General features: G+C 47.5%; 2 protein-coding genes, 1 long non-coding RNA gene and 1 other non-coding gene across 8 annotated transcripts in view; all 4 read left to right on the forward strand.

The window, feature by feature from the left end:
* The first annotated feature begins 591 nt into the window (after positions 1-591).
* Positions 592-16,513, forward strand: CWF19L1 (CWF19 like cell cycle control factor 1). Of its 4 annotated transcripts, XM_030031240.2 has the most exons (14): positions 592-704; positions 865-949; positions 1,507-1,585; positions 3,853-3,954; positions 4,751-4,965; positions 6,973-7,091; positions 7,802-7,886; positions 8,746-8,886; positions 11,180-11,291; positions 12,971-13,050; positions 13,978-14,187; positions 15,000-15,119; positions 16,062-16,159; positions 16,280-16,513. In XM_030031240.2, the coding sequence occupies exons 1-14, from the start codon at positions 682-684 to the stop codon at positions 16,422-16,424; spliced, it is 1,614 nt and encodes a 537-aa protein (XP_029887100.1). In that variant the 5' UTR covers positions 592-681; the 3' UTR covers positions 16,425-16,513. The 4 variants fall into 4 exon arrangements, with proteins under 4 accessions (XP_029887100.1, XP_040983430.1, XP_029887101.1 ...); XM_041127496.1 differs by lacking the exon at positions 1,507-1,585 and having other exon boundaries at positions 596-704; XM_030031241.2 differs by lacking the exon at positions 865-949 and having other exon boundaries at positions 628-704.
* On the forward strand, positions 4,972-5,664 carry LOC115348474. The gene is made up of 2 exons (XR_003925831.1): positions 4,972-5,237; positions 5,533-5,664. It is a non-coding gene; the product is annotated as an uncharacterized LOC115348474 (long non-coding RNA).
* On the forward strand, positions 14,691-14,833 carry LOC115348650. Its single transcript, XR_003925888.1, has one exon. It is a non-coding gene; the product is annotated as a small nucleolar RNA SNORA12 (small nucleolar RNA).
* Positions 16,453-25,373, forward strand: part of CHUK (component of inhibitor of nuclear factor kappa B kinase complex) — a 32,062-nt gene continuing 23,141 nt past the window's right edge. The window contains exons 1-6 of one of the 2 annotated variants that reach the window (XM_030031239.2): positions 16,661-16,697; positions 16,785-16,879; positions 17,868-18,292; positions 18,466-18,580; positions 21,561-21,630; positions 25,157-25,245. In XM_030031239.2, the coding sequence (XP_029887099.1) occupies positions 18,165-18,292; positions 18,466-18,580; positions 21,561-21,630; positions 25,157-25,245 (402 nt within the window). In that variant the 5' untranslated portion in view covers positions 16,661-16,697; positions 16,785-16,879; positions 17,868-18,164. Of the gene's footprint in view, positions 16,698-16,784; positions 16,880-17,867; positions 18,293-18,465; positions 18,581-21,560; positions 21,631-25,156; positions 25,246-25,373 lie in introns of both variants that reach the window. The other variant, XM_030031238.2, reaches the window with a different exon arrangement.

Genomic DNA, 25,373 nt, shown 5'->3' on the forward strand with positions numbered 1-25,373 from the left:
CTTCCCAAGGTTGAATTTCAGGAGGTTCCTCTCAGCCCAATTCTCCAGCCTGTCGAGGTCCCTCTGGATGGCAGCATGACCCTCTGGTGCCTCAGCCACTTCTGTCAACTGAAGTTGTACCACCTGCCAACTGGCCGAGGGTGCAGGTGGTCACCTTGCTGCAGAAGGCAATCAGACTGGGAAAGCATGATCTCCCCCTGGTAAATCCATGCAGACTCCTCCTGATCACCTTCCTGTGCCTGGAAAGGGTTCCCAGGGTCGCTTGCTCCGTCCCCTTCCCAGGGATGACGGTGAGGCCCGTCTGGCCTGCGGTTCCCCAGATCCTCCATCTTGCCCTTCTGGAAAAGAGGGGCAGCATTTGTTTTTCTCCAGTCCTCGGGAACCTCTCCCCTTACTGGCACCTTTCCAAGGCGACGGAAAGCGGCCCCGCACGGACGCCGGGCAGCTCCCTCGGCCCCGGCGGCTGCCGACTACCGACAGGCATAGCCCCGGGCAGGCCAGCCCTGACGCGCCCGCACGCTCGCTGCCGGCCAGACACCGCCGTTCGCCCCGGAAGCGGCGGCGGAGCGCTGAAGGGCGGCGCACCCGGAAGCGGCGGCGGAGCGCTGAGGGCGGCGCTCTCGGAAGCGGCGGCGGGTTCGGGGAGCGGTGGCGCGTTTTTCCGCGTCCAGCAGCTCCGCGATGGCGGTTGCGCCGCTGCGCGTGTGAGTGCGGTGGGACGGGACGGGACGGGCCGGGTCGGGCCGGGACGGGCCGGGGCGGGGAGGCAGGCAGGCGGCGGGGCCGGGCCGGGCTGGGCTGGGCTGGGCTGGGCTGTGGCGTGGCGTGGGGTGGCGGCGGCCGCTAACACGCCGTGTCCCGCAGGCTGGCATGTGGCGACGTGGAGGGGCGGCTGGAGGCGCTCTTCGGGCGGGTCCGGGCCATCCAGGGCAAGAGCGGCCGCTTCGACGTAAGGCCCCGGGGAGCCGGGGGGGTGGCAGGCGGGCGCGGGGTGCCCCGCCTGGGGCTCCCGGGCCCGCCCGGCGGGTGAGCGGGGCGCGGGGCTGGCTCGGCTGGGCTCGGGTCGGGAGCCTACCCGTGGTGACACGGGAGAAGCTCCTGGGTGGGTTTCGCGTGGGGGTGATGTGCGGGGGGGTGCTCGGGCGGGTGCTGCTGTCCGGAGCCGCGCTCCCCCCCTCTCCGCTGGCTGGAGGAAGGGGCCGGTGGCGGGGGCTTTGCACCCCCTCAGCCCTCCTTGTCCAGCACCACGGTGTGGGGAGGAGCCTCGATCCGAGAGCGTGGGAGAGCAGCTGCCACTTTGTCACGTCAAACCCGTTTGTTTTGCTGTTCTGCCTTGGATCCCAGACACGGACAGACACGGGGGAACCTCTGTACCCTACCGAGCAAAGTGCTGTTGAAGCAATGCACGTCACGGCGTTGTGACAATACGGCAACACCTCGGTGAAAAAGTTGTGCGTGTCTTGTCTTTGGTCAAATGGCAACTCTTGCTTTATCTGATGTTTTTAGATGCTTTTGTGTGTCGGGAATTTTTTTGGCTCTACTTCAGAGACAGAATGGGCAGAGTATCGCACAGGGGCCAAGAAAGGTAAGGAAGGTGGTGTCACTCTGGATGCTGGTGATTATGCTATTTCATGACCTACTCCGCTGTCTCATCGCAGTGTGCTTTGGAATTCAGAAGTTGCAGTTACATGCTGTAATGTTAAAGCAGTTAAACTCAAGCAGGAAAACTCCACGCAGGAGGGAAAGGTGGGTTTGTTTTAAAACAAATCTCATTTTTGTCACACTCTTGGACTTGGGAGCATGAAGACGCATGTGTCCCAAGTGGCCTGCCTGCGATTTGGCCGTCAAGGCCCGTGCCTGGGTCACTGGGCCAGCACTGTTTGCAGTCATAGGAGAGACACACGATGTTGCTAATTGGTGTCAGGGTCTTCTCTCTCCTTGCCTAGATGTCTTATGGCTCTACTTCTGTTCCTAATATCACCTTCCTACAGTTTCAGTCTGCCATCTGGGGCAGTCTTTGTTTTTACAACCCAGGTAGCCTGAGAAGCTGTAGGTACATGTTTACAGTGCTTCAGTCAGCAGGCTGTGGGATCCCAGCATGCCTGCCAGTGTATAGCTCTTCTTCTGCCACTCCTGATGCTTCCCTTGCAGAAATTTCTGGTCATTCCCTGTTCACACCCACCTTCACACTTCTACCACAGACGTCTCCGCAGTGTGTAGCAGTGCTGTTCTTCCCCTCCCTGCATTCAGTCCTGAGGAGAAAGGGGAAAGCAGAGGTGCTGGCAGGCTGAACATCTCTGTTCTTCAGCCACGGAGATCATAAGGGTTTCCAAAGGAGCAGGGCTTGCCCATTTCTCCTCGGTCCCTGCAGCCCTTGTGCTGAAGACGTTTTCCCAGCCATGGACATGAAAAGTCCTATGTGGACTTCTCTGCCTCTTTCCACACCCCTCTTGTAAGGGAGATGCTACCTCACAAGCATTTGTAGTGTTCTTCTTTCCTCTTCAGTGCTACTCTGGCTCTTGGCCCTGGCGCGAGGCAAGCCAGAAAGGAGCTGGGACTCTTGCTTTCTGGTTCCTCTCTACTGCTGCGTTGCTTCCCAGTTATCCCCAGCTTGTTTGTGCATTTATGTGAGCTGTCTGGACAAAGACTGTCCTATTTGCTGCTTTTAGCTGAGGACTTTCCGTGGTGAGGCGTGCTGCCTTGTGTTCCTATTGCTATGAGAATATAAGAAGAATTGTTACTGGTTTAAACTTTGCTCCCCGAGGAAGCTCTCCTGTGCACGCAGGGAGAAGAGTGGGTGTTAACAGCAAAGTCTTCCCTGGACTGATGCATTTTTGCTCATCCTCACTTGAATTGTCTTTACCCTTTGAACTGTTGAAAAAATCTCTAGCTTATAATCTCGCTTATATGCACATAGATACAAACCAGATTCAGGTCACTTCATTTTGGTTTTAAGCCATTCATAAAGTTTTCCAGCTCTGCAATTGAAAGCAATCTCCTCTATCTTCTGACTGTGGGAGCTGGAACTTCAAGCAACAGTCTAACAACAGCTGTAGCAGAGCTGCTGTATTGCTGCTGCTCTCCCTTCTTAAACAGGAAACTATTGCTGGTTTTTATTCCGTGAAAAGCTTTGGACCTGCTGACTAGGTGAACTGTTGACCAGCTTACTGGTGTACTGGTCTGCCAGGAAATCTACAGGAGGTGTCTTTGACATTGGTCATTGCTTTGTCTAACTTTCAATAGCGTGAAAAGATTTGACTTATGCTCTTTGGAGAAATAAATTTTTACGGATCACCTAGCTAAAAGGAATGAAAAGCAGTACTTCCCATTGCTTTTTTTGTATTATATCCACCAGTTCTAGGTGAAGTCATGCAGCAAGTTCTTTTACCAAGTGAATCAAAGAGCTGACAAACTTGAGCTTTTCCCCTAAAACATCAATGGTTTGTACTTTTTCAATAGCCATATGAATTTAGATCCGCTTAAACTGAATCACCAGGTGTCCCTCTGTGCTGGTATTTACTTAGCATTGCCTTAGGGAAGACCCATGTTTTTAGGGCTATGGATCATTTTGGAGCTGATCTGCTTATGTAGGCAGTGGAGCAAGTTGTAGTTAAAAAGGAGGTTATTCTCTCCTGGTGCTCTATGCATCTGTGGAAACAGCAGACTTGGGGACTTATTTTGAAGGAAGGTTTCTTGTTCTGTGCTTATTGCTCCTCGGCACACAGCAAAGGAGTGGTGTTGGGGTCTGTAGGAAAGGATGGGACCTGCTGTGATTCCTAGTAAATGTGGATGGAACTTGTGCTAACGTACTTGAATTAAAGCAGACTGAGTACATGTGGTTTTCTTCCTCAGCTCCAATTCCAACCTACGTGCTTGGTGCTAATGACCAAGAGACCGTGAGCTATTTTCCAGAACTCAGTGGCTGTGAATTAGCCGAGAACATCACTTATTTAGGTAAGGCTGCAGGTGGTTTGTGATAAGGGATGTGCATTTGCCCAGTCATGCTTTCTTGAACGTTTTCTGCTCTTCCCACTTCAAAGCCCTTCCTTTCTCCAGAAATTTTAAGGTGTCATTTCTTATCCTGGGGTTCAGACTGGAGTTGAACTCTATGTTGAAAGGCTGACAGTCTGCTACATAAAATGTGAAAGAGAACCCTGCTTTTTTTGTTGTGTTCTAACACTGAGTTTGCTAAGCAAAAGCAAGAGTGGTTGAAAGAGCCTGTTCTTTGTGAATATCTTACTCCCATAGCATGCCCGTCTTTGTATGGGGAAGGTTTCCTACTTGAAGTATGGTTTTGCTATGCTCTGAGGCTCTACTGGAGTAGCAGAGGTAAGAAGTGTCATCTTTAAAGGTAATGAAGCTGTAGCAAAGCTAAAAGGAAAAACTAATTTTTCTAGATTGCCACCTGACAAAAAGCATAACAAGTAAAGGCACTTGCAGCTGGCTTTTTTTACTCAGCCTTCATACTGAGCTTTTGATATGGATTGATTTTGGGGAAGCAAGATAGCAGTGAGGAGAGAAGGCTAGGGGTTGTCTGAACAGCTGCTTCCCTGCAGGCAGAGTTGGATTTGAGCCATTGCACTACAACATGTTTTTGCCACAGTTTATGGGCACAGAAAATGAGCTGTCTGTAAGGATAGTTTCAGTAGAAGTAAGGCAGGACTGCTGAATTTGGTCCTCTGTCTACGATGTGACTAAGAGATTACTTGCAATGTCTACATCTCAAGCGCGTGCCTGTGTATTAATGCAGGCCGTCGAGGTCTTTACAGTGGTACTTCTGGACTGCAGATCGCATACCTGAGTGGTACTGAGTCCCAGGATGAGCCAGCTCCTGCCTACAGTTTTAGCGCAAAGGATGTGGCAGAATTGAAAACATCTTTGTTATCAACCCCAAACTTCAAAGGTGTGGATATATTGCTGACTTCCCCCTGGCCCAGAGATGTGGGGACTTTTGCCAACAGTGCGGTAAGTGTTCTATTTTCTGGTGGAATGGTTTTCCAGTTGGATTTAACAAAGGATTGCCTCTCTGCTTGCTGTGGCAGTTTGGGCTACTGGGCCATGTCTGAGTGCTTGAGAAAACTGAGAGTAAAAAAACAGACAGCCGATGTTCTGGTTCTTCAGAGAAGAAGGACCAATGGGAAGGGGAATTTGTGAAACTTCAGGGTGTTTTATCTGTCTCTGCCTGAAAAATCAGAGTTGATAGCTTTCATCTGATCACAAATGTTGCTCTGAATTCAGTTCGTTGCAGTTGCTGTGGAACAATGCTGCTAGTCTGTCATGTGGAATGCTGTACTCTAAGCATCTTCAATACCACTTGACATTTGTCATTCCTTTGCCCCCCTTCAAAACTTTTTAAGTGTTTTAGCATTTATTTCCTTAAGTATCAGTCAGCTGTACTAAATGGTCTGGTTCTTCCTCTGTCTGGATTTTGAGGATGTTGTTTTTGTTTGTGTCCAATTTTCTGTTGTTAGTTTTCCTCAGCAGAAGTGATTTTCCAGTCGTAAGTTCAGGTGATCTGAAACCTTCCTGGAGTGCAAGGCCATATACTGTGGCAAAACTACACTTTTTGCTTCCTCTCAGTATCATCCAACATCCAAAAAGAGATACGATCCCCAGTCTAAAAGCATAAAGACCATCCCTCATCTCTCACCCCACCCCCCCCCCCCCCCACAAAAAAACCCAAACAAACAAACAAACCCACCAACCCCACTAGCCTAGGGATTTGGAGAGAAACAAGTTGTAGGGATGTTCTGGCTTAAAAAGAAAATTTGTGTCTCAAAATTCCCATGGGGATTCTCTGTAGTAGTTCAGTGTATCATTCCACACTTGGCTTCCCTCGGCATGAATTTTCTGAGAAAGTACTCACTTGGATTAACAGAGGAGTATACTAATAGTGATTATATTCAAATATGGATCTTGTTGGAGTGTGTACTTTATCAACTGAGGATTTCAGTAATAAGTCTTGGAGATTCCCTTGTGCACTGTGTCCCTGAAATCCTGTCACTCAAATAAAGCAGGAGGTTTGAGGAATGAATAATTGGGTCTCTTGCTCTTTGTGACCTGAAGTTTCTCTTTCAGCAAAAGTGGTGTGAGGAGCTAAATTGCATGGATGAGAACTGACTCCCTGGAGAAGTCTGTGGGTTTCCTTTTCCTGACATGCTTTGTAGCTCTGGTTGTTTTCAGTGGGGCTGGAAGCAGACACTGCTGGGCTCCCCTCTGCCGTGCTTCCTGCAAGGGCAGTAGGCGGGAGCACAGAGAGGAAAACCGCTTTCTTGAGGGTGGGTTAGTGCCTGTCACACTGCCGCAATGAAGGGCTGTGACAGATGCCAGGTCACAGTCTCATTCCCTGTGCTTTTACCAAAGATAACGAGGTAACAGGCATAAGCTGTTTCTGAACTTCTCCCTTCTCCTGCCCTTTTCCTTCCCTACTTCACTTCTCAGTCTAAGGCTAATGGGGAAAAGACATCACAAGAGCCTTCACCCAAGCAAGTGGTTTGAAGTCTGCTCTTGGGTTGTGTTCTGTTTTGCTCTGACTTCTTAGGGATGGGAGCGGGATAAAATTCAGCTTCCTAAGGAAACCTCAGGGCTTTCCTGTTCGCTTGACTTGTGCACTAAAGGTTGGGCACTCTGGACATGTGGTCAAATATGTCTTAATGATTTTGACATCTGTTGGTGTTTCCCAAACTCACTCTGTGCTGCCCTGGCTCCCCATGACCAAGAGAAGGAAAATATGACAAACTTGGATTAATGAAATGAGTGGATGCAAACCCTGAGTACACAGAATGGACTAAATGAGTAGGCTGTGGTTGGTGATAAGAGATCAAGCCCTTTTGGCTATTTTTTCCACTTCCAAGGAATGGTGACCACTATAGTCAGTCTCTATGTTTCCAGCATGCAGTTCTGTATAAAACTGTTTCTTTTCACTGCAATCGGACAGGTTTTGTTAAATAAAACTTGGTTTGTATTTTGTAGGGAGAAATAGATACCAAGAAATGTGGCTCCAAGTTAGTATCTGATGTAGCTGCAAGTCTCAAACCAAGGTACCACTTTGCTGCCCTGGAGAAGGCCTATTATGAAAGACTTCCTTACAGGTTTGTTAGACCATGTGAAATCGCATGTATTTTTTAATAAGAGTTAATTTTAAAAGAATGCAGGAGGACAACTTTAAAATAATTTTATGAAGTCATCCAGCCCCAACACAGGGTCAAGATTGTTTCTCAGATGCATCTTATTACCATAATTCCTGCTGCCTCAAAAACCGTGCTGTTGCTGACAGTACTTGTTTGAGTATGTTGCTGTGAATCTGATGCCAAGTTAGTTGCCCTTAGTCGCATTTAAACAGTGTTCAGCCTAATTCACGGGTGTACCTCTGAAAAACGTATCATGGAAAAGCTCTTGTGTGGTGAAGAGACTGGTGTCTTCAGTCATAACTTCGTATATAAAATGTGATTAGGGACGTAAGGTAGGTGTCAGAACAACCTAAAATAAAACTAAGGCTGTCGTGTTAATGTTGGGTAAGACTATTATCCTTTCCACAGGAAACACTTCAAAGATGTGGCTGTTTTCAGACCAGTGAATTTTCCTCCCCTCTCTGTATTTGGACTGCAGTGAGATGTCATTTTGGTCTGTGCAGCTGTTTGCTGTTAGATCTCATGAGTCCGTCTGTCCTCAAGCCTCCTTGTTCTGTGCCAAAGACTGTATGTGGCTGACATGCTGTCTGAATAGCTTCACGGAGGACACGTGGTTTTCCCACTGTCTTTTTCTGTATTGTATAAGCCAGTCATGTTCTGCTTCCTTACAGAAATCACACAGTGCTACAGGAGACCCCACAGCATGTGAGCAGGTTTATTGCACTTGCTGATGTTGGCAATACAAGCAAGAAAAAGGTACTGACGCTCTTGAATCTTTCTTCTTTTCTCAAGTAGAAGTAATAGGGCAGTAAGCCCAGCTTTGGCTAGCTAGAGGACAGTGTCAGTCACTTAAAAGCTTGACTGAAGTGGAGGGATCTGTCTCACTTGAGTGATACATACCATTTGCCCATTATGTCAGACGGGTAAGGGCTGCAAGATGTGTTCTGAGGCACTGCTGTTCTCTACCTGGTCAAATGGCATGTAGCTGTGAAAACAGCTGCAGAGGAAAGTGGTTAGAAAGCTGCCATTCCTTCCTCTTCCCCAGCTGCTTTATGTATTTTCTGTTCGCATGGCCTGCTTCAAGAAGGAAGCGAAATTCCAAAGAAGCCCTTACAAATCACTGACATTTACTAACTTCTGGGATGGGAAGGGGCTGGGTTTTTTTAACCTGTTTCTCTTCTCCCCTTAAGAAAGCTACCGAATATTGATGTAGAAGGACAGGTTGCTAGTGGTTAAGAAGGCATTGGAACCAGGCCTGGTAACAAAAAAAGGTCCAGGAGTTCTGGACAGAAAGAAGGCCTGGAAACAGGCAAGGATCAAGGTCATTTCTTTTTCAAGTAAGATATACTGCTGCTTTTCAAAAAGATCTTTCCATAAAGTGAAAGAAGTGACCCACTTGAAAGCACTTCATAAACTCTTGGTTGCACTGGGTGGGAGACTGGCACAGGGAGTGTGTTTCTCATGTCCTGCCTTAGCTTAAATACTGATTTGCTGAGTTCTTGCAGTGCCAAGTTGTGTGTTACTATTTCAGGGTGGCTTAGTTCACAGCTGACCTCTTCAGAGTTGCAGTCATGGCAAGAGCTTCTTGTGTTTGAGCCATGTGTTTTTGTTCTAGTATCTCTATGCCTTCAGCATTGTGCCAATGAGCTTGATGGACCCTGCAGAGCTAGTGAAACAGCCACAGGACGTCACTGAAAATCCGTACCGAAAATCGCGGAAGGAGGCACAGAAGACCAAAGCACCCCTGTGTGCAGAGGTACTGCTGCCTTCTCCTTTGTGTGTGCACTCTGGTTTCACTCTTCACTCCCTCTGTTCAGGGAGCTTAGAACAGTGTTTGGCTTTAACTTTGGAATATTTATGTCCAAAACACTTCAGGGTTCTGTGTAAACTATTTGCATCAACCAAATTGTATAGATGCAATGTATGGGAGTTACGGTTTGCCCCTTCTTAAACCAACCGTATCCTGGGCTGCATCGAAAGAAGCATAACCAGCAGGTCGAGGGAGGTGATTCTCCCCCTTTTTTCCGCTCTGGTGAGACCCCACCTGCAGTACTGCATCCAGCTCTGGGGTCGCTAGTGCAAGAAAGACATGGACCTGTTGGAGGGAGTCCAGAGGGGGGCCACAAAAATTATCAGGGGATTGGAACGTCCCCCCTGTGAGGAAAGGCAGAGAGAGTTGGGGTTGTTCAGCCTGGAGAAGAGAAGGCTCTGGGGACACCTTATTGTGGCCTTTCAACACTTAAAGGGGGCTTATAAGAAAGATGGGGACAGACTTTTTGATAGGCCCTGTGGTGATAGGACAAGGGGTAATGGTTTTAAACTAGAAGAGGGTAGATTCAGACTAGATACAAGGAAGACATTTTTTACGATGAGGGTGGTGAAACACCGGAACAGGTTGCCAAGAGAGGTGGTAAGATGCCCCATCCCTGGAAACATTCAAGGCCAGGTTGGATGGGGCTCTGAGCAACCTGGTCTAGTTGCAGATGTCCCTGCTCATTGCAGGGGGGGTTGGTCTAGATGACCTTTAAAGGTCCCTTCCAACCCAAACGATTCTATGATTCTTCCTGCAGGCCTGCATGGTGATGCTGTAGTTAGATCTGCTTGCTTGTCAGAACTGCTCCGTGTGGGCACCTCAGCACACACAGTCTTATTCTTTCTAAGCTTGTAAACTACAAATTAGTCCTTTGCAGTTGGCCTTAGGCTGCTGGCTACTCAGGTGCTACTTCATTTGATGTTGCATGTCCACTGTGTCCCTTAATGCTGGTGAAAGAGGTGTTGGGTACTGTTTTTTCTTGAGTGTCTTAAGTTACCATCTTTGTGCTCCTTTAAATATTGATTACTTGCCACCTGAGGGCAGAAGTGTTCCTTCCTGGGGCTTGAACTCTCAGCTGTTGTTGTCAGAAGCTTTGAAATCCCCACCTTTGTGAGTCACTCATCAGACAAGTGGCTTGTGTTCATCTGTGTAAAGGCTCAGATTGTCTTCCTGTGCAGAGCACGTTTTGCCTTCTAAGCGTTGTGGTATACTCTGCTTATGTACACATTTGAACAGCAGTGCTTGTGTATCTCAAGGTGTGTAGAGAAACCAAACTGTGAAATCATTGCCTGTTGCGGGGGAATACTGAACCTGAGGTTGGAGCTGAGGTAGGCTTTGCTGAACCAGTGTGTCAGGTAGGCAGGCTGCTCTCCAGTCTTTCTCCCTGGAGCATGCACACAGAGCGAAGGGCTGGCTCCTTCCAGATGGCAGTGTGGGTGGGCACGAGGGTGACAGACACCTCCTGATCCCTTTAGCTATGACAGCTTCCCTGCCCTGAGCTGAGATTTGCTGTTGTGTTCAACCCCTGGCAACAAGGCTTTTTCAGAGACCAAACAGTCAATAACTTGATGGAAGCAAAAATTCTTGTGCCTTTGAGCTTCAATATCCAATTGAAGACAGGCAGGAAAGCTTGCCAAGTTTACTGGGAAAAATGCTTCTGTTGTACATAACAGTTCTTCCAGCATGGATTGGATTTTAAACTGCAGTTGTGCTCCCGTGTGGGAACTAAGCTAAGCTTGCACAAGCAGCTCTGTTCTTTGCTGTCCCCCTCCCCAGTGCTTTCCTCTGCAGCATTAATGCCTTCTAGTGGCATTTTGCTTTATGTTACCACTTAAGTCAAGTGGTTTCAGCCTCTGTGTGAGTCTGTTGAGAGGCTAACGTCTCTAAGAAATAAAGACATTCTTTTGTCACTGGCTGTCAAGTGAAAAAGAGATTTGAACAATCCATAAAATCAAGCAATTCTGAACGTTCAACATAAGGCTAAATAGCACAATGTAGCAATTTGGGGCAGCTCTCCCAGAATTTTTTCCTTGGCTGAGGCTGCATATTCAGGCAGGCAAAGTCTGCTGCATTACTGGGAGAGCTCAGTTCATTCTGTTCCAGGATATTGATGCTTTTGCTGTTGATGCTTTTCGAAGGTGGTTACACACCTCTTCAGGAAAAAGCAAATTCTTGTACATACTGTGACTCTCTGTGATGCAGTTTTAATGGGCTTTGGTTTTCATTTTCTAAACAGGAAGAACCAGCTTGTCAGTTTTTCTTTGATTTGAACAAGCATCAGGGAAAGAAACGTCCCTCACATGAGAAGGAGAGAGGGAACTCCCAACCTAAGCAAGCCAAAAAACCCCGTAAGTATGCGGATGCTTTTTTCCTGAGCTCTTCCTTTGAGGCATTGGACCATCTCACTCTTCGTTTTTCTCAAGCTGTTGAGCTGTACAGGTCAGCTTGCCAACGTACTCTGTCACTATACTAGATGCTGTGGGAATACAGAGTAATGAAAGGTCCCTTGTTTCCTACAAACCTGACAATTAATAGGTGAAAGAAAAGTCAAAAGCATAGTTTAAAAGCTAGTTGGATCTTTGGTGGTTGTGGCTGGGCTGATGCCATTTACCCTCTGAACCAGACTGGCCTCTGAACATGACAACAGGCAGTTTCACAAAGCAGCGTGTTTCCATTCAGAGGGACTGCAAGAGACTGGATCACAGTGCTGATGAGTTCTTGAAACACCACTTCAGTTGTTCTGTGCTGTGAGTTCATGAAGTATTAATGAACTGGGAAGGGAGGAAGCCCTTCTGTTACCTCTCTATTTCTGGGCTGTAAATATCATTAGAGTTTGTCTGACTTGTAGAAATTGTGATCTTTAAAGACTTTGTTTCAACTTCTCAGTGACAGCATTACTGCAAGCATGTATCTTTAGAAATGTTGGTCTCGGTTATAAAGAAATTTGGGCTTAAAATGCAAATGTAGGTGTTGGCCTCCCCTTTTGTTTCTCTGAAAGCTAGTCCCACTGCTAGTGGGTAAGAAGACATTCTTCAGAAATGCCTCTGGTAGATAAGTCTGGTTGCCTTTGTTACGTGAGACTAAGTTGTTCACTTTTTTATTTACTAGATTTCCAAACATTTTGCATAGTTCTTGCATGTAACAGTTCTATGGGCTAAATTACTGTATGCTAAAACGAGCACAGTGTCATTGCTCTATACGTGCCTGCAGAGGCACAACTGGCTGTAATGGCAGTCAGTTTTGATGAAAGAATGTGTATGGGTTTTCTTGTTTTCCCCCATCGCTTCTGTAGGACATAGTGTGCCATTGTGCATGTTCATATAACTTCCAAAGTCTTCTGGAGTTTGATGTCATGAGAAGAGAGCCTTGTTACACTGTTTTGCTCAGAAATGAACCCCAGAATTGGACGCTTGGTTTCCTGCAGTTCTTGAGAACTTTTTCATGTTTATTGCATTTGCAAAGCTGATTGTCTATCCTTGTATGCAACCTGCAGAGGATGTGAATATACTATTTGACCCTAAAGAGAGGCCTAGGTTATTAATGCCATCAACTTATATTAAAGGTCAGCAGAGGTACTGCAGTTTGGGTGTGAATCCAGGTGGTTTTGAGTGTGATGAATAGGCCAGAACTGACAAGTGTGTTTGACAGCATCTGTCCTTGTCTGTACCTATGCAGTAATTTTACCTCATTTTGATTTGTCTGTTTAAATTTGCTGGTGCTTTCTTATTAGTGAGCTGTAACTACTAAATTCCTGGGATTAGTGCTCTTCCATTAAATTAGAGCACTCGATGAGAATGGCAGTCAGCAAGGGTCTGACTGCCGCGACCTCTCTTGCTGGAATTGCCCAGAGGCACCGGTTCTCTGACCAGACCTGCTTCCAGGAGCTGTGTCCTTCTGACATCTTCAGCACTTTATCAACTGGGAAGGGTGGCTGGAAAATAACACCTCTTCAAGATCTTTTTCTGTTCCTTGTTCTGACAAATAAGCCCCATCCTAACACTTGTTTCTCTTTCCTCTCCCAATAAAGCACAGCCCACGGGGCCCTGCTGGTTCTGCCTCGCCAGCCCAGAAGTTGAGAAGCACTTGGTTGTTAGTATTGGCACGCATGTAAGTACCCATAGCACGTTCTTTGCTATGTGACGGCAGAATCATGCTAAGACACAGCAATATAAAATATCAATCTCCAATTTTAAATCTTAAGAAAAACAAACAAACTTTATTTGAAGTTGACTCTTGGGGTTTTTTTTCAGTTTCTTTGCCTCTCCCCTACAAAAGACGTAGGTATGTAGATATTAAAAAATGAAGCATGGCCCAATTTTGCTCTGGCAGCAGAGCTGGATTACAGTGCCAGAACACTTTTTACTGTGCCAGCCCTCATGGTTTGCTTATGTTACCATCTGGCAGAACTTTTCCAGCGTGAAAAACTGCGTCCTGCTTTGGCAGCAGGATGCACCATCTGGAGTTATGCCATATCTCCCTCGGATGATTGGTTCCAGTTTTGTTATAAATAGATTAAACAGAAGATCAGATAGCTTTAAAGTTGACACCTTGAAGTATGTCTTGGAGATTAATTCAATCATTGGTGTATTCACTTTGCTTAAAGTTATTGCTCCTGTATTGCATAATCCACTTCAAACTGCTACAGGGACAGATTGGTCCACGGACTTATTTTAAAATAAGCTGTTAACAATTTTCAAGTGGATTTTCTTGTCATAGTAAGAAATTCTAGCCACAGTGGTGAAGTTCACTCAGCTGCTTTCTTGCAGACAAGGCATCCTCTGACATTCAAAAGATTTTTTTTGTTTGGGTTTTTTTGGTCCTTTAGCAGTCCCTCTCTCTTTCTCATTCCTCTAGTAATTAATAAATAGCTAATAAACAATCCCTAATAAGTGACATAGAGGAGAAGACTTTCCTGTTCCTGACGCAGAATCGCTAGGCTGGGGGATACTCAGAATGCAGTCAGAGTAAATTTCCACAGCGTGGTAAATAAGTGTTGCTTGTAGTGAGTAACTGGTGTGTATTGTTTCACTCTAGTGCTATCTTGCCCTGGCCAAAGGTGGCTTATTACCTGATCACGTCTTGATTTTGCCTATTGGGCACTATCAGTCAGTGGTTGACTTGTCTTCAGAGGTGGTGGAAGAAGTGACCAAGTACAAGTCTGCCCTAAAGGAATTTTTCAGAAGCAAGGGAAAGAGATATGTCCTATTTGAAAGAAACTATAGGAGTCAGCATCTGCAGTTACAGGTATGGTTTTAGTGTCACCGTGGGAGAATATAAACTTGCACTTATCTGCAAATGAATTGAAAGAGAAAGCTCACCTTCAAATTTCCCTCTTTATTCTGTACCTTCCCAGAGTATGGAGAGAAGTCATCCTACCCACAGAGACAGAGCAAAAATAAAACCAGTGTGCTGGTTCTACCACAGTCCTTTAATTCTTCCTGTTACAGCAGCACAGCGTTGGTTGTGTTGAGTGGGTGAGGAAAACTTCTCCCTGCATGGAACTGATTAAAAAACCCACAGGGTTTTCAGATAGGTTGCAAGACCTCGCTCTGACTCTGATCGGCTCACACTGGCACACGAACTGTGGCGCTCGCATTTGTAACTAAAGTAGGCTGAAAATCTAAAGATATATGCAGAACTCTGGTCTTCGTCTACCAGTACCAGCCCTTTGATTTTCTTTTTTTTTTTTTTTTTCTGTTTGTTTGTTGGGGTTTTTTTTGTCCTTGTGTGTCAATCCTTTAGGGGTTTAATGTGGTAGTTTCTGTATTTGGCAGATCTGTAATTGTATCAGAGCAGCCTTAAACTACCACAGAGATCAGAAAGGAGACGGCTGAGCTGAGAACTCTTTCAAGCTTAATGGTTTTCAGCTTTTTGTTCAGCTCCTACAGAAAAAAATCTCATAAGTTTAAGCCTGTACAGATAGGTGCTTACCTGTCTTGTTTGATGATGCTGAGTGGTACTGAGGAGCATACCAGCTCCAGTGATGGATTGATTGCTTTCTGCAAGTGGTTTGTTTTGTCTTTTCTTTTTATGGAAATGTTGTCCTCCCTCTCCAGGTGATTCCTGTCCCATTGGACCACTGTACTTCCGAAGACATTAAAGAGTCCTTTATTGCACAGGCACAGGAACAACAGATTGAATTATTAGAAATCCCAGAGCACTCAGATATCACGCAAGTATGAGACAAGATTTCACCTCTTTCTTCCTTTCCCTCTGTCCTGTCTAAGTTGCTGTTTTCCTCTGAGGTCACTTTGTGTGGTAGGGTTAAGCTGTGGGAGGCAGACCATTGTAGACTTGATTTGGAGATGTGCCAGGTGTATTCTGCTTTGGGTGAAGTTCTCATGAACAACAGATGCATTCCTTATCTTAAGATTATTCCAGCCATGTGTAGGGCTTGCTGAAGTCATTCCTTCTGATACCAAACATCAACCCTCTTTCAGTACTGCTGCCTATCAGGTAGTTTTTAGGTCACCTTCGATAAGAATTTGAAAGAAATCTTCCTGTTGTATCGGAGAAATGAGTCAGTAGTGACATAGGGTTTTTTTTTCTTTGTGCTCAGTGGCCACAGGGAGACCTGATCTGCGGCAGGAGGCAGAAATAGCATGTGTGCATGCTTGTCTCTTTCAAAGCCATTACAGCTATTGATACCCACGTTGCCAAGCTTAGGGGCTGATTTCTGAGCCGAGATGTGAATGTAGTCTCTTCGCGTGCTTTTTTTCCTCTCAAAGTGTGCTGTATTGGCATGGGATGACCTAGGTCAGGTTAAGAATGATCGGAACTGCCCAATTCTCTCATTTACCGACTCTGCAGTGGTAAGTGCAGAATTAAACCACGACATAAATTATGGTAGTGCCCTGTGCGCATCATCAGCTGAGGACCCCAGCAGAAGGTGACCCGTGGCTTCACCCTCCCTTGGCAGTTATGGTTCCGCGTCGGCCGCTGGGGCAGTTTGGCGTCCCCGGGGCTGTCGGTTCGGTTTGCCGAGTTTCCTCTCTAGAGAAACGCCTCTCCGGTTAGGAAACATCTGCTCTTTTCCAAGAAGCCGTGCTCTTTGCTGGCGGGGGGCTCTGCAGCGGGCCCCTTTCTCCTCGCTTCTCCCTCCCCTTCCCCCCCCGCAGGTGGCGCAGCCGGGGACGCCCTACTTCTACGTGGAGCTGGACACGGGGGAGAAGCTCTTCCACCGCATCCGCGGTCGCTTCCCGCTGCACTTCGGCAGGTCGGTGCCTCTACCCCACCCCCCACCCCCGCCCCGCCTCCTTCCCCGGCCCCGCTGGGCGCGGCGCTGACGGCGCGCCCGGCGCGTGACGTCGGCGGTGACGCCGGGTTGTGCTTGCAGGGAGGTGCTGGCGAGCGAGGCGCTGCTGGCGCTGCCGCAGCGGGCCGACTGGCGGCGGTGCGCGGCGGAGCGGGCGGAGGAGGCGGCACAGGCCCACGCCTTCCGCCGCGACTTCCAGCCCTTCGACTTCGCCCTCCGGGCCTGACGGCGGCGCTGACGGCGGCGGCGGACGCGCGGCAGTTGGCGGGCGGGCGCGCGCGCGCGGTGACGCGGCAATAAAGGCGGAGTGCCGGTGGCGCCGAGTGGCTGCGGCGCGATGGAGCGGGGCGCCCCCCCCGGGCCCGGCGGCGGCGGCGCGGAGCGGGCCCCCGGCGGGGCGGCGCTGCGGGGGCAGCCGGCGGGCGGGTGCGGGCCCTGGGAGATGCGCGACCGCCTGGGCACCGGCGGCTTCGGCAACGTCTGCCTCTACCAGCACCAGGTGGGGCGGCGCGGAGCGGGGCCGGGCGGCGGCGGGGAGGGCCGGGCCCGGCCGGGCCGGGGCGGCTGACGGCGCTGTGTCCTGCAGGACTCGGGCGCCCGGGTGGCCATCAAGTCCTGCCGGCTGGAGCTCAGCGTCAAGAACAAGGACCGCTGGTGCCACGAGATCGACATCATGAAGAAGTGAGTGCGGGCGGGTCGGCGCGGCACGGGCAGCCGGGGCCCAGCGGCCCTTAAGCCAGCCGCGCAGAGGGGCCGGGGCACGGGGACAGCCGGGCCCAGCCGCTGAACCAGCCGGGCTGAGGGACGGGGGCTGGGGACAGCCGGGGCCTCAGCCCCTGAACCAGCCGGGCTGAGGGACCGGGGCTGGGGACAGCCGGGGCCTCAGCCCCTGAACCAGCCGGGATGAGCGTCTCCCTGTTGCCCAGCGGCTCCGCACTGGTTTCTCTGTCATCCCAAGATGTCCATGCACTTATGCTCTGGTGTACCAGCTCGTGCCTTGGCTTGGGACCTAGCGACATCCAAACGCCCTTCATTGTTGTGCTGCGTGGGCTCTTTGTCCATCCTAAATTCTTCCAAACTCAGACCACATGGTGTGTTGAGTTTTAATGTGGTGACATGTTCCCATACCGTGCAGCCCGTTCATCTTTGATCTAGCAACTGGGGATCTAGGAATTGCTTTTTTTCTGTCGTGCTCCGGCATGTACGGATTAATGTCACCTAACACTTTCTGATGAGAAACTACGTACGCTGTGCTGCCCACCATCCCTCTCTACAGCATGTCACTCTGAGGTACCTGCAAACCAGAGCTGGCCAGGTTTGTCCTCATGGACGTCAGCGGCAGCTCTGGGTGTCAGGCTCTCATACAGTTGTTCCCTTGTCCTGAGAATTCCTCCTCCCTTTTGAGAGATATCCTGGAGTATGAAATGCTCTGTCCCACTGGTGGTAGCAGGGATGCTGCTCAGTTTGAGTTGTCCTCAGCAAGGCCTGCAGTGCCCCTGCTGCATAGAGCTTTACTGAGCTCCTGCTCTGCCTTTTTGTCACCCTTGCCTGCTCACTGTATGCGCTAACATTGGAGGAAACCACTTGCAGGCAACCTGAGTTCATAAGCCTGGGCTTGGTGATCACTGTTTTTGTTAGCATCATCACCGTGCTCATTTTCTGAATACAGGTGCTGAGCCGCACAGCTACAGCTGCTCTTGTGGCTTCCAGATGCTCTGGAAGGTGTACACAGAAGTGCTTTGTCTTCACTTCCTTCTGCATGTGTCATTTATTCCCAAGAGTAACATATATCGGAGACAGTCAGGAAGCAGCTGTTTGAATTCAGCCGTGGAAATGAATCCTTCTCCGTGTATGTGGATTTCACCTACTTGGTTCTACCTCCCTAGAACAGTTACACAAGTGTTAATGGATTCCTGTGAAACCCTTGGGCCAGGGGGAAACTGTTCCCACGTGTAGAAACAGATGCATGTATGTAACGACTTTGCCAGGAATGTGCAGGAATCCAGAACTTGAGCCCGGATCCCCATCATCAAAGTCCTGTACCTTGACTTTGAGATGTCATTTGTCCTCATCACTGGTTTGTGTATTCCCAAGGTAGGATTTTATGCATTTGGATGCTGGTAGGTACCAGTTGAAGAGTGTGCTTCTCAGCAAGGATATATCTGGGGAACAGATGTTGTACCTGAAACATAGTTGGTTGACAATCTGTTGTCTCATTCTTCCAAAAGAGGAGTCAAGAGTTTTCATCCAGCTTTCCATGTGCTTAGGTTGAACCATCCTAATGTAGTAAGAGCCTGTGAAGTTCCCGAGGAGATGAACTTTCTGGTTAACGACGTTCCCCTTCTGGCAATGGAATATTGTTCAGGGGGTGACCTCCGGAAGGTAATGTCTGCTTTGCTTTGCAATATGTAGCAAAATAAGTGGCCTTAACACTTTTTCTGTAGCTGTCGTTGTCTGTGAAGCCATGTGTGTTCTGTGGCGCTTTTCTTCTTGGGTACAGGGGTGGGGAAGTAAATGTAAAGTTGAAAAAAAACATGTGTAGGAAATGAAGCTTGTGTTTTTGAAACCAGAGGACAGAAAGCAATCCAGGGGCAGACACTGTTATCCTGAAGCAGCGTGTCCTTTAGTGTTAAACTAAACTGCTTTAGTGTTAATACTGCTTTAGTGGAACTGCTTTAGTTTGGAGCTGCTTTAGTGTTAATACTGCTTCCCACAGCCTAGATACTTGCATCCAGTGCGTTTGGCTTTGCTGCAATGTGTCTCTATCTGGAGTCTGATCTGGTTTTGATTCACGGTATCCAGTGTTGTATTGCTCTCAGCACAGGGAAGGATCCTTTTGGTACTGAATTGGGGCCTCCAGGGCTTCAGAGACTTTCCTGTTTCCTGTTGAACTGGGAACTACTCTCCTGCAAAGCAGCAACACCCAAGAGTAAAGGAACCTTTCAGTAGTTCCCCAGGCAGTGGCTGCGTGGCCTGTTAGAGTTTATGCTCCCTTTCTGTTGCAGCTGAATTCGGGAAGCAGCCATTTGTATATGGGTGAAGAAGCAAATCCCTGTTGATTAAGGTTTGCTTAGAAATTGCCTTATCTAAGTGATCAGGAAGCTCATTTTTCCGTTGGTTTTGTTACTGGTGTTAAACAGCACTGGAGGAACATGAGCAGATATTGAATGCAATAACTGCATATCTGTGAGAGCAGCTAGTGTATTGGTAACTTACTGACCCTCACTTTGTGTTTTTGAGTTATTTAGAACAGTAGGGACAATTTTAAGGTTGGCAATGAAAGGAAGTGGGTATGTATGAAAATAGCATTTGGATGTTGCAAACACATGTAGCTGACCACGTTCTTGGTGACGCTTGGATATTGTATTTTTGCAGTAAAAGTTTTGAGACTACTTGAAGGTAAATTGGAGACCCTGGCCAAGAAACTTGGGGTTACATTAGCTCTACTTGTAATGCAGTGTTTGATCGTTTAATTTCTAATGAATCCTTAGATGTTGCATAGATGGTGGGACAATTTAGGAAGTAACATGCTTCATTTCATTTGATTGCATGTAATGCTTTGTTCCTTAAAGAAAAAAAAGGTGCATGTTTTTTTTATTTCTGATCCTGCTCTTCTTTAAATCTTTCTTTTACACTCGCTTGGCATGATTTGTGTTTTGCAACACTTAATTTCTCATTGCATGTCTGCAATCTTCCCTAAAGCCTGGAAAAGCATCTGCTTCTGTCTATGGGTCATGCATGTTTTTATGCTTGTGCTCTTCCAGGGTAGTGCTGTGGGCTCCGAGGTTGATTTCTGACTTTGCCCCTTTCCTCCTTTGTTGTTCAGCACATCTACCCAGAACTTCAGGACTGAGATGTTGAAGTTTGGCTTCTCCCCCATAGAGGTTTGACTACTGGTTGTGCCTGAAGTGTGGGAGGCAGACAAAAACATGAGGATGCATCCTGGGAGGGGTGGCTGCAGTGCAGAGGTGTACCTCAGTCATCTATAAAAGCCATCACTGTAGTAAACATGAGATCACATGTTGATTGATCCAGGCCATACGCAGGAAATTGTTTAAGCTACTTATTGACAGATCATTAAGACACTGATTAGGAGGGGTTTTCCTATGGTGCTGCTACCATAGCTTTCACTAGAGGAGAAAAATTCAGGGCAAGGAAGAAGAGAAATGAAGAAGCACTTTAGAGTGGAGGCAGGTCACTCTAACTTGAGAGTTCAGGTCATGGTCCACACTGTGGACACTCCAGTGATCCACAGGCCAGTGATCTGCTTTTTAGCTCGGATTAAGTAGGTGGGAAGCCTAGGAGCCAGTGTGCTGAAGTGTCGAGCAGCTGCTGCTTGTTGTGAGAGGGCAGTCAGGAAGGAGACGGTGTCCCAAGGCAGAGCTAGCCAGCAACCAAGCGCTCTGAGCTAAAGAAGGTGACCTGTGTGGAGTGGGGTTGCCTGCGGCAATAGCACTGTTATCGGAGAATGTGCCCTTTGCTGGTTTTAAGGTGCCTGACCATGAGGTGGGTGGCTGGTCCTGTGCCTCAGACCCTGCAGGGCTCAGGCAGAGTTGTGGGAGTGGGGCATGACTACAGGAGAATGCGGAGGTGGCTGCACAGTGTTTGGCAGCCTCTTGCAGTGGGCGCTGATACCTGGGTGGCTTTTCCATAGTACGGGGTATCACTTGGGTACAGCACATGGAGAAAAACAGGCTCTGTTAGAGTCCATGGCCAGCTTGTTCAGATTAAAGCAGCAATTGCTTTGGGCTAGCTGGGCTGTTTGGGAGCTGTAAATGGCTGCAGTCATCTTCTCTTCTGTGGCCTACCCTGAATTTAGGAGTTCAACTGTTGTTTTTCCTTCTCGTCCTTTTATCATTGAGCTGTGTTTGAGTGCCAAGGGCTTAGATGCGTATCCATTCCTTTTGTGTTCTGTCAGTCAGTTTATTTTCTTCACTGGAGAGTTGTTCTTTCAAGCAGCAGTCCTGCTTCAGGTATTTGAGGAGTTCCCAAATCGCATCAAGCCAAACTTCAGCAGATGAGGAACGAGCAGATTCCAGGAGCCTCAGGATCCCTGTTGCCTGCAGCCATATGGCCCTGCCTGCGTCTGTTGCCCGTTTGCTTTCTGATGGCTTTCATGCTTTCGTGATATTATTCTAGCAGTCCAAATCTTTTCAACGCCATCTCTGTGCAATAAACTTTCATTTTGTCCAAGTTGTCTTCTTTTCCCCCATGCTTTCATTTCACAAAGCGAACTAGCTCATTTAACTAGAGTTATATTTGAGCTGTGCTGTTTTCTGTTGTGTCAGCAGGGGATGGAAAGTTTTGTTCTTGACTGTTAACTGTTGCATTGTGGGTCTAAACATCTTTTTCTCTACTGTAGTTGCTAAACAAACCGGAAAACTGCTGCGGACTCAAGGAAAGTCAAATACTTTCTCTGCTTAGTGACATTGGTACGTAGTCTAATGCCTTTCTTGTGTTTTGGTTTTTGGGTTATTTTTATTACGTGTAATGGCATTTTGCTTTTTCAGCTGACCCTGAAAAAGGGACTAACGAGAACAAGGTGTTAAAAAAAATCAGGTTTCTTTTCCAGAGGAAGGACTCAGTATCCCTGCTGATCACAGAAACAAGAAGCTTGCACTAATGACGTGCCTGTGGAATGGGATTGGAAAAGCTGTGTAGTGGCCAGTTGTAGGTAACTATGACCTTAACGTTTTATTTTGTTAAGGTCACAGTTTTCCATTCAAATCCCATTTCTGTTCCAGGCTCTCGAGATGCCAAACTGCATGTCACTTGAAGGAATGTAACTTTTACAAGCCAAAAAGCAAGAAACCAATGTGAGAAGTGCCAAAGTTGCCCTGTGGCTTCTCTCTGTAGGGTTTCCTTAGTAGGAGGGAAATTTTGTTTGTTCAGGGTGACAGTACAGAGGAGATGATACACTGGAGTGGAGCTGAGAGCCAGATAGGTATAAGAGCATAGTGGAAGAGGAAGCCAACCATGCTGCGGCTAGTCCAGCAACCTTCTGGCTAACGATTTGCTCTCAACTGAGAGTTGATTAGGTAGGCGATCCCAAAACAAGTGCACCTAAATGTTGCGAAGCTTCTCATTTTAGAAGAGCAATTCTGTTGGTCTGCATTAGAGTTCTGGCTAGCACAGTGACGGAGATCATTGTCTCCTTTACTCAGCACTGGGGAGCTTACATCTGGATACAGTTGTCCACATCTAGCCCCATGTTCCAGAGGGATGTGGAGATCCCAAAAAGGCCATGCAAAGGCTGCCCAGGGCCTGGAGCACTTGGCCCACCAGGAGATGGGCTTGTTGGGTCTGGCTGCAGGGAGGCTGAGGAGGGTCTGAGAGCTGCCTGTGGCTACAGAAAGGGCAGGTACAAAGGTGATGGATGGGACCAAACTGTACTTGGTGAGCAGCGTAACAGGAGGCACCAGCCCTGTGTTGCACCATGGGAGGTAGAAGCATGAGGTTGGAGGAGAAACCTCCTTTCCCACTAACACTGCTGTTGTGCTGTGTATGGCCTAGGGAAGGTCCCCAGCCAGCCTCCAGGGAGGCGGAGTGATGACAAGATGAGAATTAGCCAGACAGCAACTTGAGACACGTTACAGAAGGTGTCTGATATCGTGTGGATTTCAGATTCTGCAGTTTGGAAAGGTAGCAGGCAGCAAATCCATACAGAATGGGAGTAGCCCAAGGTGACAGCACTGCTCATAGGGAACAATTCAATTTGGTATCTTTGGGTGCCTGCTTTAAAGCTATTTCCCAAGGCTGTAGTAATCCGTGAAAATCACTCCGTGACATGAACTTGATGGTATCCAGAAGTGTTTCATCAAATACCTTATTTTTCAAACTGTTTAGCTTTAGCTTGCTTGATGCCAAATTCTTGACTACCAAGAGCACTGTAAGAAAATAAAAGATGTGAGGCTTGAAACTGGCCTTCTGTCCATCAGGAAGTGCCTGGCTTCTTGGACGCCCTGGGGAGGACAAGTCATCTGATTGAGGGGGATGCCTACAGATGGTTTCTCTAGCAAGTAGGCTTTTCAGGAGAGCTCCTCAGTAGACCTCCTTGGTTTTTCAGTTCTGTTACAGATAACCTGTCTCTGCTCATTAGGAATGGAGCTAGTTTTGGCATGAGAGATGATTTTGGACATATTGGTCTGGGCTTCTGTCCTTTCAGTGCTCAGAGGGCTTGCAGTTGAGTTCCCGAAATCAAGCGCAACTCTGTGTTCCTTCATCTGTGTTCCCCTTTCACGTGCAGAACGGGGTCTGTTGTCTTCATAATAACTTGGATGTCTTTGGCAAAGATTTGAAAATGCAGTGGAGAATAAATGAAAGTTAGAAGCTGTTCAATGTATAAATGAGTGGTAAATCAGTGAAGATAGGGGACTTCCTCCCTGATGGGTTGAATATTTCTCTTAAAATAATCCTGTAATGAATTTACAGTCACATCTGGTTAGAAGTAGGCTTTACACATTGTGCAGTCAGAATATCTTTTGCATAGGAAAATTTCAAATACTCCATGATGGAGATGAGAAAATGCAATACCTGCCTTGGGCCTTTCATAGGACCTTTTATTTCCATTTGCACATCTCCAAGATTGAAAAATCATGACTTGAAAAAACAAACAAATGAAAAAAAATCCCTCAAATTCTGAAAGCTGTCTTTTGCTGTTTTGTCTGTGGCTATGTCCTGTGGCAGATACTTGCTTGATAATCTTTTATTTAGCGGCCAGTGTTGTTACTTGGGTGGACCAGTAGTGACTTTTCCCCTTTCCTGCAGGCAGTATTTCTCTTGTTTCTTTGTTGTTAGTGGCTCCACAACCCCCTCAAGGCAGTTCAGGTGTGGACTGTTGCCACAAGGCAAAGTCCTGCTCTTTGCCTTTTCTTGGGCGCGTGCTCCCATTCCCTGCCTTATTGGAGCTGTTCCTGTACCCAGGTGAGGAGCAGGTTCTGGAAACCAGCCTGGCTAAAACCTGATTATTTTTTTCTTAGTAGTTTCAGGCTGGATCGGTCCCAGGATCAAGCTGATCATGCGGTGCCATAAATGCTTGTGCTGCCATGGAAATTGCATCTGGGAAGGGAGAGTCTGGGAACCTGTGTTCCTTTTGGGGACAGCCCCCATGTAGATTGGCTTAAAGCAATCATGGAATTTCATTTTTAGCAGTGGGAGTGACAGAAGTGGTGCTGCTTTGAGCACACCAGTCCCCCACCAGCAGAAGGGCAGCCTTGAGCCCCAAAGTTCAGTGCTGCTGATATGGACCGGGACACCTTGGTCAGCTGCCCCATGCAGCATCAACCAGAGGCTGCCCAGGAATCAGTTTTTAGCTTCAGACGTGCTTCTGCTTCATTGCAGCTGGACGGTCCCTTCCCTGATCAGGTGGTTTGCCTTGTGGTGCTTTGGCAGTGGTGGAAGTTTACTAGAAGCTCTGTAAGCCAGTAGTTGGCAGTAGTTTCAGGTCAAAGGGAAACTCAACTTGTTTCATTTGCTTAATTAATTTCAGTGCTTTCTTTCATCAACATCTTGTGCTCACATATATAAATAGGTCGTCTTGTTTTCTTGTGTTAATTTACCAAGATCTTAGCCTAGAGGACATGCAGAGCTGTTTCAAGCTGCCTGCACGTTTTGGAGACCTGTTTTGTTTGTCTGCATGCTGTGGTTCATTTTGTAACTCTACAGTTTGAGAAGAATTCAGCTGCTTTCTCTTGTGCCTTACAGGCAAGAGATGTGACCTGCGGTTATGCCACGAGGTCTGAAATCTGTAGCAACCTCCATTTCTGCAGAGCAGAGGAACAGAGCTAGTTCAGTCCTAGCATAAATTTGACGAACCTTTTAAGTCAATAGTTCTTAATGGTGCTTTAAAATGAAAATTTATTGATGTCAACTCCAAAGTCAGGGGTATTGGATTTCTATCAGATGTATCTTTAATCAATGTGAGTTTATTTTCTCTTAAATCAAACATGTGTCTTTCAGGATCTGGTATCCAGTATTTGCATGAAAACAGAATTATACATAGAGATTTAAAGCCTGAAAATATTGTTCTTCAGGATGAAGGTGGGAAGGTAAGTCAGGTGGCCTCTTGTCAGTGGTGTTCCCACTGTCATTTCTGGAAGTTGTCAGCAGCTTCGTCTTACCCAAGAGAAGTAAAAGAGAACAAGTAGTTTGTGGCACTGAACTGGGCTGAAAACTC

This window comes from Aquila chrysaetos, chromosome 11 (assembly GCF_900496995.4).
Source record: "Aquila chrysaetos chrysaetos chromosome 11, bAquChr1.4, whole genome shotgun sequence".
Taxonomy (NCBI): Eukaryota; Metazoa; Chordata; class Aves; order Accipitriformes; family Accipitridae; genus Aquila; species Aquila chrysaetos.

Coding starts and splice junctions, on each gene's coding strand:
- CWF19L1 (XM_030031240.2), top strand. CDS start 682: ATGGCGGTTGCGCCGCTGCGCGT. Junction 11,292..12,970: donor TAAGCAAGCCAAAAAACCCC/GTAAGTATGCGG, acceptor CTCCCAATAAAG/CACAGCCCACGGGGCCCTGC. Junction 15,120..16,061: donor AGCACTCAGATATCACGCAA/GTATGAGACAAG, acceptor CCCCCCCCGCAG/GTGGCGCAGCCGGGGACGCC.